Raw genomic sequence first — 18,048 nt, 5'->3', positions numbered from 1 at the left:
TCCCTCTGAGACATGGTGTTTATATTTACTTTTTATTTAGTAAAAAGGTGGCTGTAATTGAAGCTTTGTGTTCAATTAAACGTGTCCTGTCATATTTATGGACACAACTGCAATGCACACATGGTGAGATTTCAAACCGTACACACATTTTTCTATAAAGATAGGAACTAGTGTTGTGTGGTCGTTAGTTCTTACCGAATTCAGTTTAGCTGCTCACGTTGGTGGAATGGATGTCTGGGAAATGATTGAATGAAAAATAACTAAAGCCAGTTATTTTTTAGCAATTGGAGCGTATGAATTATGCTGTAATAAAAGTGAAAGGCAAGACTAACTGGAAACTATCGTAGCTTATTCATGATCGGTAGGTTTATGTGATAAAATACTGGAACACCTTGAAGCTAAGGTAGCTAACAGACGCGAGTGGAGCATTAATTAGCAAGTAAGACAAACGGATATGCTAATTACCTAGCTGACCTACGTTATTTAAAAACAACTATTTAGCTACATATCTAGATGCCTAACTCATTGGAAATATACTGTAGCTAGTATTCTCCCAAATAAAGGAACAGCAAGTAGAAGACGTGCTTCGTTCCTGAAACGATACATTGTTTGTCTCGTTGCGGGGCGAAGCAAGTAGACAAGCGAACCAGCTAAAATCATCTTCATTGACCTGTAAACCACTATGCTACCAGCTTGCTAACAATCATCCCTACCTGGATTGTATTCAAGCCTGACACCCAATATGTTGATCCACAGTGTAACGTTACAAAGTATCAACGTAGCTATTTAGTATAGCATGCTAAGTGGTAATGTTACTGGTGCAATACCCATAGACGTGTCTTCTAATAAATGCTTGTCCAGATAAACATCGAGCATATGCTAATAACTGATCCTTGCTGTAACGTTAAGGTGCTGAGGGGCTTGCAGGATGTATGCCGTATACCGCCAAGCCCACTCCCCCACCGCCATCGAGTTCTCTGTCTACTGTAACTTCATCTCTAACGTGGAGAGAAACCTGGTCGTCGCTGGAACGTCTCAGCTTTACGTCTACAGGATCATTCACGATGTGGAGGTGAAGGAACCTTTAGCTATGTTCATCTTTCATTTCTCGATCACTGATTTAAAAAGTACAATGACAAAGATTGTAACTACCTGTCGTGGGCATATTTTTATTCTTGAAATCCAGTTTATGTTCACATTTTCCTCTTCATATTTCAGAATGCCTCAAAAACAGACAAATCACCAGGTATGTCCAAAACTGCCTTGCACTCCAACAACATTCTGATGAGAGAAGAGCTAGTCTGGTGGAAATCCGAGACCTATGGGCTGGGCAACAGTTCCACTATGCTGCAACACTGTGGGATGCAACCTGTCTGTTTAGAATGACTAGTGAACCACTGACTGTATGCTATTATTATGATGTTGTCAGCCTTCCTTAGACATGCACGTGTCAACATTTCAGACCATCTCCGACACCTGATTTCTTCTTTGACACGTCCTTGATCTCTTCCTTGTCCTCTGCAGATGTCAAGAGTCGTAAGGAGAAGTTGGAGCAGGTGGCTTGTTTCTCCTTGTTCGGTAACGTCATGTCCATGGCCTCTGTTCAGCTAGTAGGAGCCAACAGAGACGCTCTCCTGCTTAGCTTCAAAGATGCTAAGGTACCTGAGACGTCTCAATTGATTGTTTTACTAATCCTAAACTCACAGCTTTCATATTCCAGGTTACTTTTGCCTACTTTATTATTTCAATATCAATTGATCATGTGTCAGTAGCTATATGTAGTAGGTGCAAGCAGTCTAGCCTATAAAATGTCTGACTGCTGTTTACAATGTCCTGGTTGTGTTTACTCCAGCTGTCAGTGGTGGAGTATGATCCAGGAACACATGATCTGAAGACTCTCTCGCTTCACTTCTTTGAGGAGCCAGAGCTGAGGGTAAGAGGAAATGAACTGTGCTCGAAAAACATCCAAAGTTGTATCTTAATCTATAATTGTTCTATCTCTAGGATGGGTTTGTCCAGAACCTGCACATCCCCATGGTTCGTGTGGACCCAGAGAACCGCTGTGCTGTGATGCTGGTGTATGGAACTCAGCTGGTGGTGCTCCCATTCAGAAAGGACACACTTACTGACGAACAGGAGGGAGTAGTGGAAGGGTATGTAGGCGTACTGAATTTCATCATTTGATTTATTTCGCTAGGATAGTCCCTTCAGTAACATTTGCCACAGTTTTATTTTACAGGGAGTCCTACAATCCAGAGCATCTTGTAGTGATATTTAGGATACCTATAGCAATGCATGTAGGTTATTATCAAATAAAATCACTTTTATTATCAAATAAACTAAACACTTGAGTTGTAATATGTTTTTTGATGGGTTTTGGATTTGAGGATTTATCATCAGCCACCTTGCCTCGTGTTTTTTCTTTTACCACACATGCAGGCCCAAGTCGAGCTTTCTTCCCAGCTACATCATAGATGTCCGTGAGTTGGATGAGAAGCTTCTGAACATCGTAGATATGAAGTTCCTCCACGGTTATTATGAGCCCACATTGCTCATCCTGTATGAGCCCAACCAGACGTGGCCTGGGTTAGTACACCACAACAGCACCTGTCCTCCTCTGTTCCGTCTGTCTAAGGAGTCCTCCCCCCGAAACAAAAGCCTGCTGACGACTTAACATGAAGAAGGCTAGGAACTTATCCCCCCCTTGCTGGAACTTAGCTATGTCTTTTTCAGACCTGTTTATGACTGGTAATATTGTGGAGTGTAACTCTAGTCTGACCATGTCCCCCTCCTCCAGGCGTGTAGCAGTGAGACAGGACACCTGCAGTATCGTAGCCATCTCTCTCAACATCATGCAGAAGGTTCATCCTGTCATCTGGTCCCTCAGCAACCTGCCCTTTGACTGCACACAGGTCATGGCTGTGCCCAAGCCCATTGGTAATCCCTCGCTCACTGGGTTCATACTGTGTGTTCAGCGGTACACATGGAGACTTGTGTGATCAGTTTAGAGATCATATGAATGTATTCCTGTTGTGTTTCTAGGTGGTGTGGTGGTGTTTGCTGTCAACTCCCTGTTATACCTCAACCAGAGTGTTCCTCCGTATGGCGTGTCACTCAACACACAGACCACAGGGACCACCGCCTTCCCACTGCGTATGTACTGACTGAGGACAGGGGTACACATTGTTCTCAAGCTCACTCCACATAGAAAGCAAAGCAGCCTAGTTAATATTTCTAAGAAATGTATACCTTGCCTAGGAAAGTCATTTGGTCGAATCAAATTTTATTTGTCACGTGCGCCGAATACAACAGGTGAAATGCTTACCGTGAAATGCTTACTTACAAGCCCTTAACTAACAATGCAGTTTTAAAAAAGGGAAAAAAAGTAATACAAAATAATAATAACGAGGCTATATACAGGGGATACCGGTACTGAGTCAATGTGCGGAGGTACAGGTTAGTTGAGGTAATTGAGGTAATATGTACATGTAGGTAGGGGTAAAGTGGCTATGCATAGATGATGAACAGCGAGTAGCAGCAGTGTTAAATAAAATATATTTTTAAAATGCTAATAGGGGGTCAATGCAAAGAGTCCAGGTGGCCATTTGATTAATTTTTCAGCAGTTTTATGGCTTGGGGGTAGAAGCTGTTAACTACTTTTGGAGTAGTTGCCATACCAGGCGGTGATATAACTGGTCAGGATGCTCTCGAAGGTGCAGCCGTATAACTTTTTGAGGATCTGAGGGACCATGCCAAATCTTTTCAGTCTCCTGAGGGGGAATAGGCGTTGAATAGACCGTGATAGATTGTTGGTGATGTGGACACCAAAGAAGTTGAAGCTCTCCACCGGCTCCACTACAGCCCCGTCGATGTGAATGGGGGCGTGTTCGGCCCTCCTTTCTCTGCTAGGTCTCGGACCTCGCTATAGACTGTCTAATCGTTGACGGTGATAAGGCCTACCAAGGTTGTGTCGTCAGCAAACCTAATGATGGTGTTGGAGTCGTGCTTACGCTGCAATATACCTGCAGGTATAAAGCTTCGTAACGTGTCGGAAGCATGAATGAGCCTTTATGTCTTCTAATAAGGCTGTGTGTTGGTGTTTCAGGTATACAGGAGGAGGTGAAGATCACTCTAGATTGTTCCCAGTCCTCCTTCATCGGCTCTGACAAGATGGTCATCTCTCTGAAAGGAGGAGAGATGTGAGTAGAGCACAGAACAGTTGTGTTGGGATTTATTAGCTGTGTGTATTCATTTGCCGTAAATGCTTAATTAGACCTTGTTAAAGCCATGTTTTGTGCCCTCCAGCCGGTGTGGCGTAGTAGAAATAACTACAGCTGGAACGGCTTTTGTATTCTGTCATGACCTTGTAAGAGTCATGCTTTGACTGTGTGCCTGTCCCCTCTCCTCAGCTATGTGTTGACCCTGATCACTGATGGCATGAGGAGTGTCCGGGCCTTCCACTTAGACAAGGCTGCTGCCAGCGTTCTCACCACCTGTGTAAGTAGCATACAGTGTGTGGGGGGGTGTGGCAGCGTGAGTTTACTATGAGGACCGGTGTAAGTATTATGGACAGATGCCGTTCCAGACGCATTACACACACACACACACACACACACACACACACACACACACACACACACACACACACACACACAGATATGTGCTGACAGCAGCCCTTACTTGACAGTTTACTGCATTATGCGCAAATTCATGTACAGAGGGAGGGGAGAGGCGAGGGGGAAGAGAGCGCATTAGAGAGTTTTTGGCATAGAAGCGCTGGTGTTTCCACACATCCACTTAGTGTTGAAGAGAGCAGTGCCGTGATATTCAGTCTGCTGCCAGCCGTTGGCCAAGAGAGAACTGGTCATGGAGCTGTGGAAGCACAGAGGTTCTCCTCCCCTTCACCCCTGTCCCCCCCTGTCCCCCCAGATGATGACTATGGAGCCTGGGTACCTGTTCTTGGGGTCCCGGCTGGGAAACAGCCTCTTGCTGAAATACACAGAGAAGTACCAGGAGAATCCAGAGAAACCACCTGTGGAGGAGGACAAAGAGAAGGAAGAGGAGACCGATGAGGAGAAGCAGGTGAGTTGGTTTGGGTTTGAGTTCGTATGTAGATATTCTCCTCTGTCTGGTCCTTGTGGCATATTGCTGTGTGTGATTCTGTCAAAAATGTAAAGATTCCATAGATTAGTTGAGGTGTAATTGATCAGATTGAGCATCAAAATGTAGCCAGTTGTAAATGGATGTTGTCGCCAAAAGAGGATTCTTTCGTGGTTTCAAAAACAAGTAGCAGTCGTTGTCCTTGAGTAGCTTCTGTGCTCGTGTTCCACCTATAAACACATTTTCAGCACTTCAACTGGTGTTGTGACTGTTTTTTGACAAGCAGATGTGGAAATATGATATGTGATGATGTCGCATGTTATAGTTCACCCCTGAAAAAAATGTGTTTTATTGTCACATACAGCAGATAGGTGCAGTGAAATGTGGTGTTTTACAAGGTCAACCATACTAGTAAAGCGCCCCTAGAGCAAATTAGGGTTAAGTGCCTTGCTCAAGAGCACATCAACAGGTTCTTCACCTTGTCGGCTCGGGTATTCAAACTAGCGTCTTCTGTTGCTGGCCCAACGCTCTTACCGCCAGGCTACCTGCTGCCCATTGTCCATTTTGTAAATAGAAATGCTAAATGAATTGCTGATAGACATTCCTCTGTGTGTATTCTGATATAAAATACATAATGACCTTGATGATAATTCCAGGAGGAACCTCCTAGTAAAAAGAAGAGGGGTGATTCCTCTACCAAGTTGACAGGTATTTGGTGTATTACAATGTCTTGGTTTTGTCTTGCATATTACCCTTTACATACAGTGCCTTCGGAAAGTATTCACACCCCTTGACTTTTTCCACATTTTGTTAGGTTACAGACTTATTCTAAAAATGGATTGAATCTTTTTTTTTACCTCATCAATCTAGACACAATGCCCCATAATGACAAAGCAAAAATAGGTTTTTAGACATTTTTGGTAATTTATTAAAAATAAATAACTGAAGTATCACATTTACATAAGTATTCAGACTCAGTACTTTGTTGAAGCAGTGATTCCAGCCTCCAGTCTTCTTGGGTATGATGCTACCACCTTGGTACACTGTATTTGGGAAGTTTCTCCCATTCTTCTCTGCAAATCCTCTCAACCACTGTCAGGTTAGATGGGGAGCGTCGCTGCACAGTGATTTTCATGTCTCTACAGAGATGTTTGATTGGGTTCAAGTCCGGGCTCTGGCTGGACCACTAATGGACATTCAAAGACTTGTCTCGAAGCCATTCTTGTGTTGTCTTGGCTATGTGATTAGGGTCATTGTCCTGTTGGAAGGTGAACTTTCGCCCCAGTCTGAGGTCCTGAGCGCTCTGGAGCAGGTTTTCATCAAGGATCTCTCTGTACTTTGGTCCGTTCATCTTTGCCTTGATCCTGACAAGTCTCCCGGTCCATGCCACTGAAAAACATCCCCACAGCATGATGCTGCCACCACCATGCTTCACCGTAGGGATGGTGCCAGGTTTCCTCCAGACGTGACGCCAAAGAATTCAATATTGGTTTCATCAGACCAGATAATCTTATTTCTCATGGTCTGAGAGTCTTTAGGTGCAGGATGTCATGTGTCTTTTATTGAGGAGTGGCTTATTGAGGAGTGGCTTCCATCTGGCCTCTCTACCATAAATGCCTGATTGGTGGAGTGCTACAGAGATGGTTGTCCTTCTGGAAGGTTCTCCCATCTCCACAGAGGAATTCTAGAGCGACCATTGGGTTCTTGGTCATCTCCCTGACTAGGGCCTTTCCCCCCTGATTGTTCAGTTTGGCCGGGGGCCAGCTCTAGGAAGAGTCTTGGTGGTTGCAAACTTCTTCCATTGAAGAGTGATGGAGGCCAATGTATTTTTGGGGACATTCAACGCTGCCTACATTTTTTTGGTACCCTTCCCCAGATCTGTGCCTCAACACAATCCTGTCTCGAAGCTCTACGGACAATTCCTTCGACCTCATGGCTTGGTTTTTGCTCTGACACGCACTGTCAACTGTGGGACCTAATCTAGACAGGTCTGTGCCTTTCCAAATCATGTCCAATCAGTTGAATTTACCACAGGTGGACTCCCAAGTTGTAGAAACATCTCAAGGATGATCAATGGGAACGGGACGTACCTGAGATCAATTTCAAGTCTCATGGAAAAGGGTCTGAATACTTATGTAAATAAGGTTTTTCTGTTTTTTTTAGTTTTAATACATTTGCTAAAATCTCTAATAATCTGCTTTTGCTTTGTCATTTTGGGGTATTGTGTGTAGACTGAAGATTATTTTTAATTTTAATTTAATCCATTTTAGAATAAGGCTATAACGTAACAAAGTGGAACAAGTCAAGGGCTCTGAATACTTTCCGATGGCACCGTATGTATGGAACTAACTAAGGTGATAAGGTCATCTATAATAATATTCTTATATTTATGAATGATGCGTTTCCTCCCATGTCCCGTATGCAGCTGGTAAGAACCAACTGCCTGATGAGGTGGATGAAATTGAGGTGTACGGGAGCGAGGCGGCATCAGGCACACAGTTGGCCACCTACTCCTTTGAGGTAGGACCCCTTGTTACCCCAGTTGACGCTTCATCACTTAATTATTCATACTCTAGTCTTGGTTATTGTAGTCTTTACAATATGGTTTTGGTATGTTTGCCTCCAGGTGTGTGACAGCATACTGAACATTGGACCTTGTGCTGGTGCGTCCATGGGGGAGCCAGCTTTCCTCTCTGAAGAGGTACTTAAACACTTTAACTTTCTTTCCAGATCACCCTCGCAAAAGAGGTTTCTAACCTTTTTTAAGAGTCTTTCCGGTCCATCATGGCTGTGTTCTACTTGTGAAAGCGCTGATCAATATCTAATACCATTACCAAGTTATTTTCTCAAGCTGTTGCTATGCAAACAGTAAAACACATTAAGCACTGTGTCTGGTATTTCTGTGTCCACAGTTCCAGACCAACCCAGAACCTGACCTGGAGATAGTGGTGTGTTCTGGCTTTGGGAAGAACGGAGGTCTGTCTGTGCTTCAGGTAAATACTCTACTCAGCCTGGTAAATACTCTACTCGGCCTGGTAAATACTCTACTCGGCCTGGTTAATACTCTACTCGGCCTGGTTAATACTCTACTCGGCCTGGTTAATACTCTACTCGGCCTGGTTAATACTCTACTCGGCCTGGTTAATACTCTACTCGGCCTGGTTAATACTCTACTCGGCTTGGTTAATACTCTACTCGGCCTGGTAAATACTCTACTCGGCCTGGTTAATACTCTACTCGGCCTGGTTAATACTCTACTCGGCCTGGTTAATACTCTACTCGGCCTGGTTAATACTCTACTCGGCCTGGTTAATACTCTACTCGGCCTGGTTAATACTCTACTCGGCCTGGTTAATACTCTACCCTGCCTGGTTAATACTCTACCCTGCCTGGTTAATACTCTACTCTACCCTGCCTGGTTAATACTCTACTCTATTCGGCCTGGTTAGTACTCTACTCGGCCTGGTTAGTACTCTACTCGGCCTGGTTAATACTCTACTCGGCCTGGTTAATACTCTACTCGGCCTGGTTAATACTCTACTCGGCCGGCCTGGTTAATACTCTACTCGGCCGGCCTGGTTATTACTCTATTCGGCCGGCCTGGTTATTACTCTACTCGGCATGGTTAATACTCTACTCTGCTCGGCCTGGTTAATACTCTACTCGGCCGGGTTAATACTCTACTCGGCCTGTCTTTTGTGTTTCTGTGCAAGTGCATGCTTGTGGATGCACTGTTCTAAGACCTGTGGTGGCGAGGCCTGTCTACCTCAGGTTCAGTGACGGTGCTACAGAGAATAACCACTCTGGGTTTACCAGGGCTGCTGCCTCAGAGATTAATGGAGCAGCTTATAAACCACTCAGACACACGTATACATGCATTCATGGAAAGAACATTGTGAAGACTTAAAAATTACTGCACTGATTTTAAAAAAACATTTTGAAGAAGAAAAAACATTTTCAGTGTCAGCTTTGAGAGTGGATGATTCAGGTGTTCCCTCTGGCCATAGTTCTGTGGTTATTGATGACTGTTTTGTGTGGCCCCTTGCCCTCCCAGAGGAGCATCAGTCCCCAGGTGGTCACTTACTCCTAGGGGTCATTGTTCTGTTATTGATAATTGATGATCGTTTTCATCCTGGCCCCTCCCAGAGAAGCATCCGACCCCAGGTGGTCACCACCTTTGAGCTACCAGGTTGCCATGACATGTGGACTGTCATCTCCAATGAGGTCAAGGAGAAAGTCAAAGAGAAAGACGAGCCCCCTGCAGCTGAGGGAGAAGGTGAGAACCCTGAGGAGGAGGAAGAAGAGGAGAAGACGGTACCTGCGCCAGTGGAGGACGATAAGAAAAAACATGGCTTTCTGATTCTCAGCAGAGAGGACTCCACCATGGTACACCCACCCCTCCCGCCACATCTCTACACAGTACAGTACACACTGCACCCCTAGACACACTCCGCTCTACACAGCAGTCTGACAGGGAGCTTTTTCCTCCCCTACGGAGCTCCAGCATGTTTAGATTGAGTGTGTAATGTTGATTAAGGGTAATGATTGAGGTCTATTGAAGGTAACTGGAACCCCTCCTGTGTGGTTCTCTAGATCCTGCAGACGGGCCAGGAGATCATGGAGCTGGACACCAGTGGTTTCGCCACCCAGGGGCCCACTGTGTTCGCTGGGAACATCGGAGACAACAAATACATCATCCAGGTCTCCCCCATGGGCATACGGCTACTGGAAGGAGGTAGCAAGATCTGTCCGTCTTTCAATAAAAGAAGAAAATAATCCATGATCCTCTGTGTCCCTACCCGTCACTCATCCTCTCTTTCACTGACTGTCAAGCACTTTGTGACAGCTAAAGGGGCTTTGGAAATACTTTTGATTTGATGTTCCTTCCAGTGACCCAGCTGCACTTCATCCCGGTGGACCTGGGTTCTCCCATAGTGCAGTGCTCCGTAGCGGACCCCTATGTGGTCATCATGACGGCAGACGGAGTGGTCACCATGTTCGTCTTGAAGACCGACTCCTACATGGGCAAGACCCACCGCCTGGCCCTGCAGAAACCACAGATAGCTGCTGTGAGTCACTGATACGACACTACGTAACACAACACATTACACTACAGCCTGGCCCAGTCACGGTCATATCCTGCACTGCACTGCACTGAACTAAGCCAGGCAGTATTACAACACAACCCGATGGATGAATGAGTGAAAAAATCGGATTGTCAGACCGGTGACTCTCTCTCCCCTACAGCAACCCCGTGTGATCACGCTGTGTGCGTTCCGTGACGTCAGCGGGATGTTCACCACCGAGAACAAGCAGACCTGTCACACTGAGGATCAAGACAGCATGTTCAAGAGCCAATCGGAGACCGAGACCATTCTACAGGACCTCAGGTAAGAGGCAATCATATAGGACCTCAGGTAGGATGTTTTTGAATAAAGTATACTGTTTTAAACTGAAGAATGAGAGCAATACCAACTTTCCCCATGGACACTTTTTTTTTTTTATATGGGGGGGGGGGGGTCTCGTAGTCAGTGAAGGCACTGTCTCACCTCAGTGTTTATCAGTCAACCTCTCTCCCGTGTCTCCTCTTTAGTAACACAGTGGATGATGAGGAGGAGATGTTGTATGGAGACTGTAACCCAGCAGGCATCACCCCCACCAAGGACGAGTCCCACCCCGGCTACCGCCTCTCCTCTGGGGCCCTGGGTGGGGGCTCCGAGGGGAGGTCGGGACGAGCTGAACCTACACACTGGTGCATGATGGTCCGCGAGAACGGCGTCATGGAGGTCAGGATCGATGTCTATTTTATCGGCATCATATTAACAATAGCCGGAGCAATACACATTGTATTGTAATCATTTAGTTGACATAATTTACACATTTGGTAAGATGTTAACTGTGGTAAAAGACAACATTTATACTGTGGTGCTGTTTAGAGGTTGGATATAAACCTGGGAACTTTAGTCTTATGCTCAGAAATTCACAGGAACTCAGTGGCCATAGTAATGAGTGACACCACAACCGACAGGTGAACTTTTTCTACACAGTAGAGCTATAGTAAAACAACTTCCTCCTGTTCTCTAGATCTACCAGCTACCTGACTGGAGACTGGTGTTCCTGGTCAAGAACTTCCCTGTTGGCCAGAGAGTGTTGGTTGACAGCTCCGCCGGCCAATCAGCAGCCCAGGGGGAGGGGAAAAAGGAGGAAGTGACACGACAGGGAGAGATCCCATTGGTCAAAGAGGTGGCCCTGGTGTCGCTCGGCAACAACCACTGCAGACCCTACCTGCTGGTGAGTTTTCAGTACTGGTATTAAAGTGGAATGACAACACCAGAATGTGTCGCAGTGGTGCTTCATTGATTCAAATTTGGGAAATTGCTTTAGATATATCTGGCTCTATGTTATGTTTCTTTCCCAGGTCCATGTTGAACAGGAGCTTCTGATCTATGAAGCATTCCCATATGACCAGCAGCAGGCTCAGAGCAACCTGAAGGTCCGCTTCAAGAAGGTAAGAAGAGCAAGGCCATTGGACAAGCCAAGTCAACAACTTTTAGGTCTAGGCTTAATCTGTGTCTGGGGAAACGAGTCCTAAAACTCCCATTCAACACTGATGATTTATGTCTTCTAACTGTTCTCCTGTCTCGTCTCAGATGCCCCACAACATCAACTTCCGGGAAAAGAAGTCGAAGGTGAAGAAAGATAAGAAGGTGGAGGGTCAGGCTGGTCTCAGTGAGGAGGGGCCAACGGTGGTCAAAGGTCGCGTGGCCAGGTTCAGATACTTTGAGGATATCTCAGGCTACTCTGGGGTAAGAGGTTATTTTCCTACAAGACTATATATACACCGTGCATTCGGAAAGTATTCAGACCCCTTCCCTTTTCCCACATTTAGTTGCGTTACAGCCTTATTCTGAAATGAATTCAATTAAATGTTTTCCTCATAAATCTACACACACTACCTAATAATAAAGCAAAAACAGGTTTTTAGAAATGTTTGCAAATGTATAAAAAATTAAAAACAGATGCCTTATTTACGTAAGTATTCAGATCCCTTGCTATGAGATTTCAAATTGAGCTCCCCTGCATCCTGTTTCCATTTCTACAACTTGATTGGAGTTCACCTGTGGACAATTCAGTTGGACATGATTTGGAAAGGCACCCACCTGTCTATATAAGGTTGACAGTGTATGTCAGAGCAAAAACCAATCCATGAGGTTGAAGGAATTGTTCGTAGAGCTCCAAGACAGGATTGTGTCGAGGCACAGATCTGAGGAAGGGTACCAACAAAGTTATTCAGCATTGAAGGTCCCCAAGAACACAGTGGCTTCCATCATTCTTAAATGGAAGAAGTTTGGAACCACCAAGACTCTTCCTAGAGCTGGCCGCCCAGCTAAACTGAGCTATCGGGGGAGAAGAGCCTTGGTCAGGGAGGTGAACAAGAATCCGATGGTCACTCTGACAGAGCTCCAGAGTTCCTCTGTGGAGATGGGAGAACTTTCCAGATGTTTTTGAGCGGCATGGACTGGGAGACTAGTCAGGATCGTGGCAAAGATGAACGGAGCAAAGTACAGAGAGATCCTTGATGAAAACCTGGTCCAGAGCACTTAGGACCTCAGACTGGGGCGAAGGTTCACCTTCCAACAGGACAATGACCCTAAGCACACAGCCAAGACAACACAGGAGTGGCTTCAGGACAAGTCTCAATGTCCTTGAGTGGCTCAGCCAGAGCCCTGACTTGAACCCGATCGAACATCTGGAGAAACCTGAAAATAGCTGTGCAGGGACGCTCCTCATCCAACTTGACAGGGCTTGAGAGGATCTGCAGAGAAGAATGGAAGAAACTTCTAAAATACAGGTGTGCCAAGCTTGTAGCGTCATACCCAAGAAGACTTTAGGCTGTGATCTCTGCCAAAGGAGCTTCAACAAAGTACTGAGGTTCTGAATACTTATGTAAATGTGATATTTGATGTTCTTATTTTTAATAATTTTGCAAAAATGTCGAAACCTGTTTTTTCCTTTTCATTATGGGGTATTGTGTGTAGATTGATTATTTTTTTGGGGGGGGGGCTATTTAATCAACTTTAGAATAAGGCTGTAACATAACAACAAAAAAGTCTAGGGGTTTGAATACTTTCCGAAAGCACTGTACATCATGGGTAACAAGGGGTACACTTGTGGATTCTCAGGTTCCCTGCAAGATAAATCTTGGAGAGGTACTGCTGTGCACGCAGACTTCATATCTACTGTAGTTCTGTGTGTTCTCATGTGTCGTTTTCTGGTTTGTGTGTCAGGTGTTCATCTGTGGCCCCTCCCCTCACTGGATGCTGGTGACATCACGGGGGGCGATGAGGCTCCACCCTATGACGATTGACGGACAAATCGAGTCCTTCTCCCCCTTCCACAACATCAACTGCCCTAAAGGTTTCCTCTACTTCAACAAGCAGGGCGAGCTGAGGATCAGTGTTCTACCCACGTACCTGTCGTATGACGCCCCCTGGCCTGTCAGGAAGATTCCTCTGAGGTGCACGGTTCACTATGTGTCCTACCATGTGGAGTCCAAGGTGTATGCAGTGTGCACCAGCGTGAAGGACCCCTGCACTCGCATCCCCAGAATGACCGGAGAGGAGAAGGAGTTTGAGACCATAGACAGAGGTGGGACCAGTATATGCATTAGTCTGTCTCCATGACGTGCACTTCACGTTCTCATTGGTTTATTTCTCCGTTCCTTCATTCATTCTTCCACCATTAAAATTCCTTGGTGCTGTGTTCTCCTCAGACGAACGCTACATTCCTCCTCAGCAGGAGAATTTCTCCATTCAGCTCATATCTCCTGTCAGCTGGGAGGCCATCCCTAACACACGGTAACAACTGTAGCTACTGCAGCTATCTGGAGCATAGCCTCGAACATGAGGCATATTCATTATAGATCTGATGCATATTTATATTGAAGCATCTACGCCACAGTAGTTGGGTGTCTGTTCTGACCTCCCTCCCCTATGTGATATTGGTCAGGATTGACCTGGAGGAGTGGGAACATGTGACTTGTATGAAGACTGTGGCGTTGAGGAGTCAGGAGACCGTGTCTGGGCTGAAGGGATACGTAGCTGCCGGGACTTGTCTCATGCAGGGGGAGGAGGTCACCTGTAGGGGCCGGGTGAGTCACCAACACTTCTGTGACTACTGACTAGAGCCAGGAATACCTTTTTTAGGCCCAAGTTCTATGCTATAGTCTAGAGCAGGGGTCCAGAGTTTCTCCTAGTTGGGTCAGGAAACTCAGGACCGACAGACAGATGATGCCTTTTTAAATCATGATGTTGATTTTAGTTTGGACTTATTTCTCTCTCTACTGTTGTGTCCAGATCCTGATCCTGGATGTGATTGAGGTGGTCCCGGAACCGGGTCAGCCCCTGACGAAGAACAAATTCAAGGTTCTGTATGAGAAGGAGCAGAAGGGACCGGTCACAGCTCTGTGTCACTGCAGCGGATACTTGGTCTCTGCCATCGGACAGAAGGTGACAGACTCACCTCTGATTATACCACTACAGATGTCTCAGTCTAGATGCATTTTCCCACCCACCTCTCAATATAATTCTGTTCCGATTTACATTGTTTTCATTGTGTGGCCAACATGTTGCAGTTGAATATATTATTGAATTAGCCATTTATTATGAGTATGTCAACCATCTCTCCTGTATCCCTGACACACAGTCCTGGTTGTGCTCACCGTGTCTGTCTTATCCCTCTCTCCGTCTAGATCTTTCTGTGGAGCCTGAAGGACAACGACCTGACAGGCATGGCCTTCATCGACACCCAGCTCTACATCCACCAGATGTTTAGCATCAAGAACTTTATCCTGGCAGCTGACGTCATGAAGAGCATCTCTCTGCTCAGATACCAGCCTGAGAGTAAGACGTTGTCGCTAATTAGCAGGGTAAGACGGCAAGGCTACAGAACTACTTTTTGTAGTAACGCAGGGAAACCGTCAACTTCAAAGTACTGTGTTCAAGTAACATGTGATTTAGTCTCTTCTGATTTGTCATTCCCTGAGGGGTTTTGTTCCATGTTAGTTTGTTGTTTATGGATTTAACTGTACATCCCAGATGAGTGTTTCTGTTCATGAATGAAAGAAAGTACTGTTTTTTCCCCCCCTGTGTTCCCCTGTTGGATCCCAGGGTGTCTTGTGTTGAGTTTATCTTCTAGAGAGCAGTGCTGGAGGGGATGTTTAAATGATCAGGCTCGTTCATGTTCCATCTTCATGTCAGTGTTTTGAGTCTCTTCTCTTAATGCAGTGTTCCCCAATTAACATTTAGTTTTCCCCCACAAAAAAGGTCTCTATTGAAGACTGAAATATTCCTCAGCACCCCCCGTTCCTCAGGCGATCCCGCAGGTGAAGAAGCCAGGTGTGGAGGTCATGAGCTGGTGTGGTTACACGTTGTCTGCGGTTGTGAGACCGGTTGGATGTACTGCCAAATTCTTTAAAATGACATTGGAGGCAGTTTATGGTAGAGAAATGAACATAACATTAACAGCTCTGGTGGACACTCCCTCAAAATTTGAGACATCTGCGGCGTTGTGACACAACTGTACATTTTAGCATGGCCTTTTTCCCCCAGCACAATGATCATGCTGTTTAATCAGCTTCTTGTTATGCCACACCTGTCAGGTGGCTGGATTATCTTGGCAAATGAGAAATGCTCACTAACAGGGATGTAAAGAAATTTGTACACAGAATTTGAGAGAAATAAGCTTTTTGTGCGAATGGAATATTTCTGGGGTCTTCTATTTCAGCTCATGAAAAATGGGACCAACACTTTTTACATGTTGCGTTTTATATTTTTGTTCAGTGTGTGTATGTATATAATTGTAGTTCTTGTACATTAGACTGTAAAATCACCAGGAAATGAGGTCAGTTTTATTTTGGGAGATGTATTCCCACATGTAAATGGAGAGGCATATGTGATCGTATTCCAATGTAATCAAGGTTTCAAATTGTGTTATTGTCATACTATATCTGTTTGGGATTCTAGCGGTCAATTTGTAGTGTACAACTTATGTTCTGGCCACCCGACCTTCCAAAATTGCAATTGGGGAGCCCTGTCTTAATGGTTTTGTTTCGGTGTTTGGTTCCCCAGGACGCCAAGCCTCTGGAGGTCTACAGCGTAGAGTTTATGGTGGATAACAACCAGCTGGGGTTCCTGGGTAAGGTTATATAACTTAGCTAATCAGGAGAACGCTGTACCAGGCTAGAGCCTAGTTCTCTCAAAGTAAACCTGTTTTCTCTACTTTTCAGTGTCGGACCGAGACCAGAATCTGTCGGTGTACATGTATCTGCCGGAAGGTGAGTTATAACGTAAACATTGGTAATACTTCTCCTACAAACATGGAGAATATTGAATACTCAGGTTAACAACGTGTTGTAATGCTTATCCTACAAACACCCTAATATCAAATAAAGACAGAGGTCATGTGTGATGACAAAACTGCTGTTCCACCGTGTCATGATCACTGAAGTGTTACTTTGCACCCTGCTGAAGCTAAGGAGAGTTTCGGAGGCATGCGTCTGCTGAGGAGGGCAGACTTCAACGTGGGAGCTCATGTCAACGCCTTCTGGAGGATGCCCTGTCGAGGGGCACTGGACACAGCCACCAAAAAGACCCTGGCCTGGGACAACAAGCACATCACATGGTTTGGTAGGACACAACTTTGACTTTGTCATTTGTATCGACAGATACAGGGTAGGAGTAGGTAATGTGAATAAAGAGTTGTCTGATATCTTCCTTCAGTATATGTGATCAAATTCTCCTCTTGGTATGCTGCTCTCAGAAGGATCAACATGGTGTTAGTAGCTAATAAGAGGATTTCCAGGTGCTTCAGCAGTAACTAATCCTCTTCCCTCCCTCCAGCAACTCTAGATGGAGGCCTCGGGCTGCTGCTGCCCATGCAGGAGAAGACCTACCGCAGATTGCTGATGTTGCAAAATGCTCTTACCACAATGCTGCCACACCACGCAGGATTAAACCCCAAGGCATTCAGGTAACTTGCCACACAAGGTCACTGAACTTTTTTTGGTTGGGTTATCAGTATTTTCCCCATAAAATCTTAAGTTGGCAACACTTAAATACTTTTTAGTCAACATTAAGTGGCTTTTTAGAAATGTGACACTTTGGGTATAGACTAATGCCAGTTTTTGGATCTCGTTCCACCAGGATGTTGCATGCTGACCGGCGGCAGCTCCAGAACGCGGTGCGGAACATTCTGGATGGAGAGCTACTCAACAAATACCTGTACCTCAGCACCATGGAGCGTAGTGAGTTGGCCAAGAAGATTGGCACCACCTCTGATATAGTGAGTATTATTAGTCCCTTTGGTCTCGTTCTCTGACAAAACTAGCTATGCAACGAAATCCAATCTATAGATATTTGAATAAAGTATCCCTCTTGTCCATTTTAGGTCTTGGATGATCTTCTTGAAGTTGACAGGGTGACTGCTCATTTCTGAGAGCAGCATCCTTGACCACGCCCCTCAGCATGTGAGACCCAGGGTCTTCCCCCATTTTTTTATATTGAATGAACAAGAGGCTTTTTGGTATCTATTTTCTGTATGGAAACGTAAGCTTGTGTTTAGTCAATTTTGTTCAGTCATAAAGGTGTTTAATCATGTTTCTTAGAATATTTTTTCAACAAAATATGATAAATTCTGAATTGTATGGGTCTTTATAAAATGTTATAACCATCTTGGTCTTTTAGGCTCAATAATTTGAGATCCGCACATGTAACTCACAAATCTGTCATGGACATCATTTACACAGGTGCCAAAGAAATCCGGGGGGGGGGGGGGTACTTTGACAAACTCTTACCTTTTATGTTTGTTCAGTTTGTTTTTGGAGTTTTGCAGCATTTTATACATTAGATTGAGCAATGCACCCAATATTTCCTTGAAATGATGAACATT

General features: G+C 45.1%; 1 protein-coding gene across 2 annotated transcripts; it reads left to right on the top strand.

Annotated features, from left to right (window-relative positions):
* The first annotated feature begins 182 nt into the window (after window positions 1–182).
* On the top strand, window positions 183–17,829 carry LOC115128519 (cleavage and polyadenylation specificity factor subunit 1). 2 transcript variants are annotated; one of them, XM_065017780.1, is made up of 35 exons: window positions 183–361; window positions 910–1,072; window positions 1,219–1,246; window positions 1,525–1,658; window positions 1,853–1,933; window positions 2,005–2,153; window positions 2,440–2,586; window positions 2,798–2,937; window positions 3,043–3,153; window positions 4,106–4,199; window positions 4,410–4,497; window positions 4,930–5,082; window positions 5,757–5,808; window positions 7,526–7,620; window positions 7,727–7,801; window positions 8,013–8,093; window positions 9,247–9,486; window positions 9,694–9,835; window positions 9,991–10,169; window positions 10,348–10,490; window positions 10,694–10,886; window positions 11,185–11,391; window positions 11,519–11,608; window positions 11,751–11,906; window positions 13,389–13,749; window positions 13,874–13,958; window positions 14,110–14,251; window positions 14,457–14,609; window positions 14,852–15,028; window positions 16,230–16,296; window positions 16,388–16,435; window positions 16,632–16,787; window positions 17,001–17,130; window positions 17,304–17,442; window positions 17,548–17,829. In XM_065017780.1, exons 2-35 carry the CDS (start codon window positions 929–931, stop codon window positions 17,593–17,595), a joined length of 4,428 nt encoding a protein of 1,475 aa, XP_064873852.1. In that variant the 5' UTR covers window positions 183–361; window positions 910–928; the 3' UTR covers window positions 17,596–17,829. The 2 variants fall into 2 exon arrangements, with proteins under 2 accessions (XP_064873852.1, XP_064873853.1); XM_065017781.1 differs by having other exon boundaries at window positions 183–439.
* The last annotated feature ends 219 nt before the right edge of the window (window positions 17,830–18,048 follow it).

Source organism: Oncorhynchus nerka, linkage group LG4 (assembly GCF_034236695.1).
Source record: "Oncorhynchus nerka isolate Pitt River linkage group LG4, Oner_Uvic_2.0, whole genome shotgun sequence".
Classification (NCBI taxonomy): domain Eukaryota; kingdom Metazoa; phylum Chordata; class Actinopteri; order Salmoniformes; family Salmonidae; genus Oncorhynchus; species Oncorhynchus nerka.
This window is presented reverse-complemented; position numbering and strand designations above follow the sequence as displayed.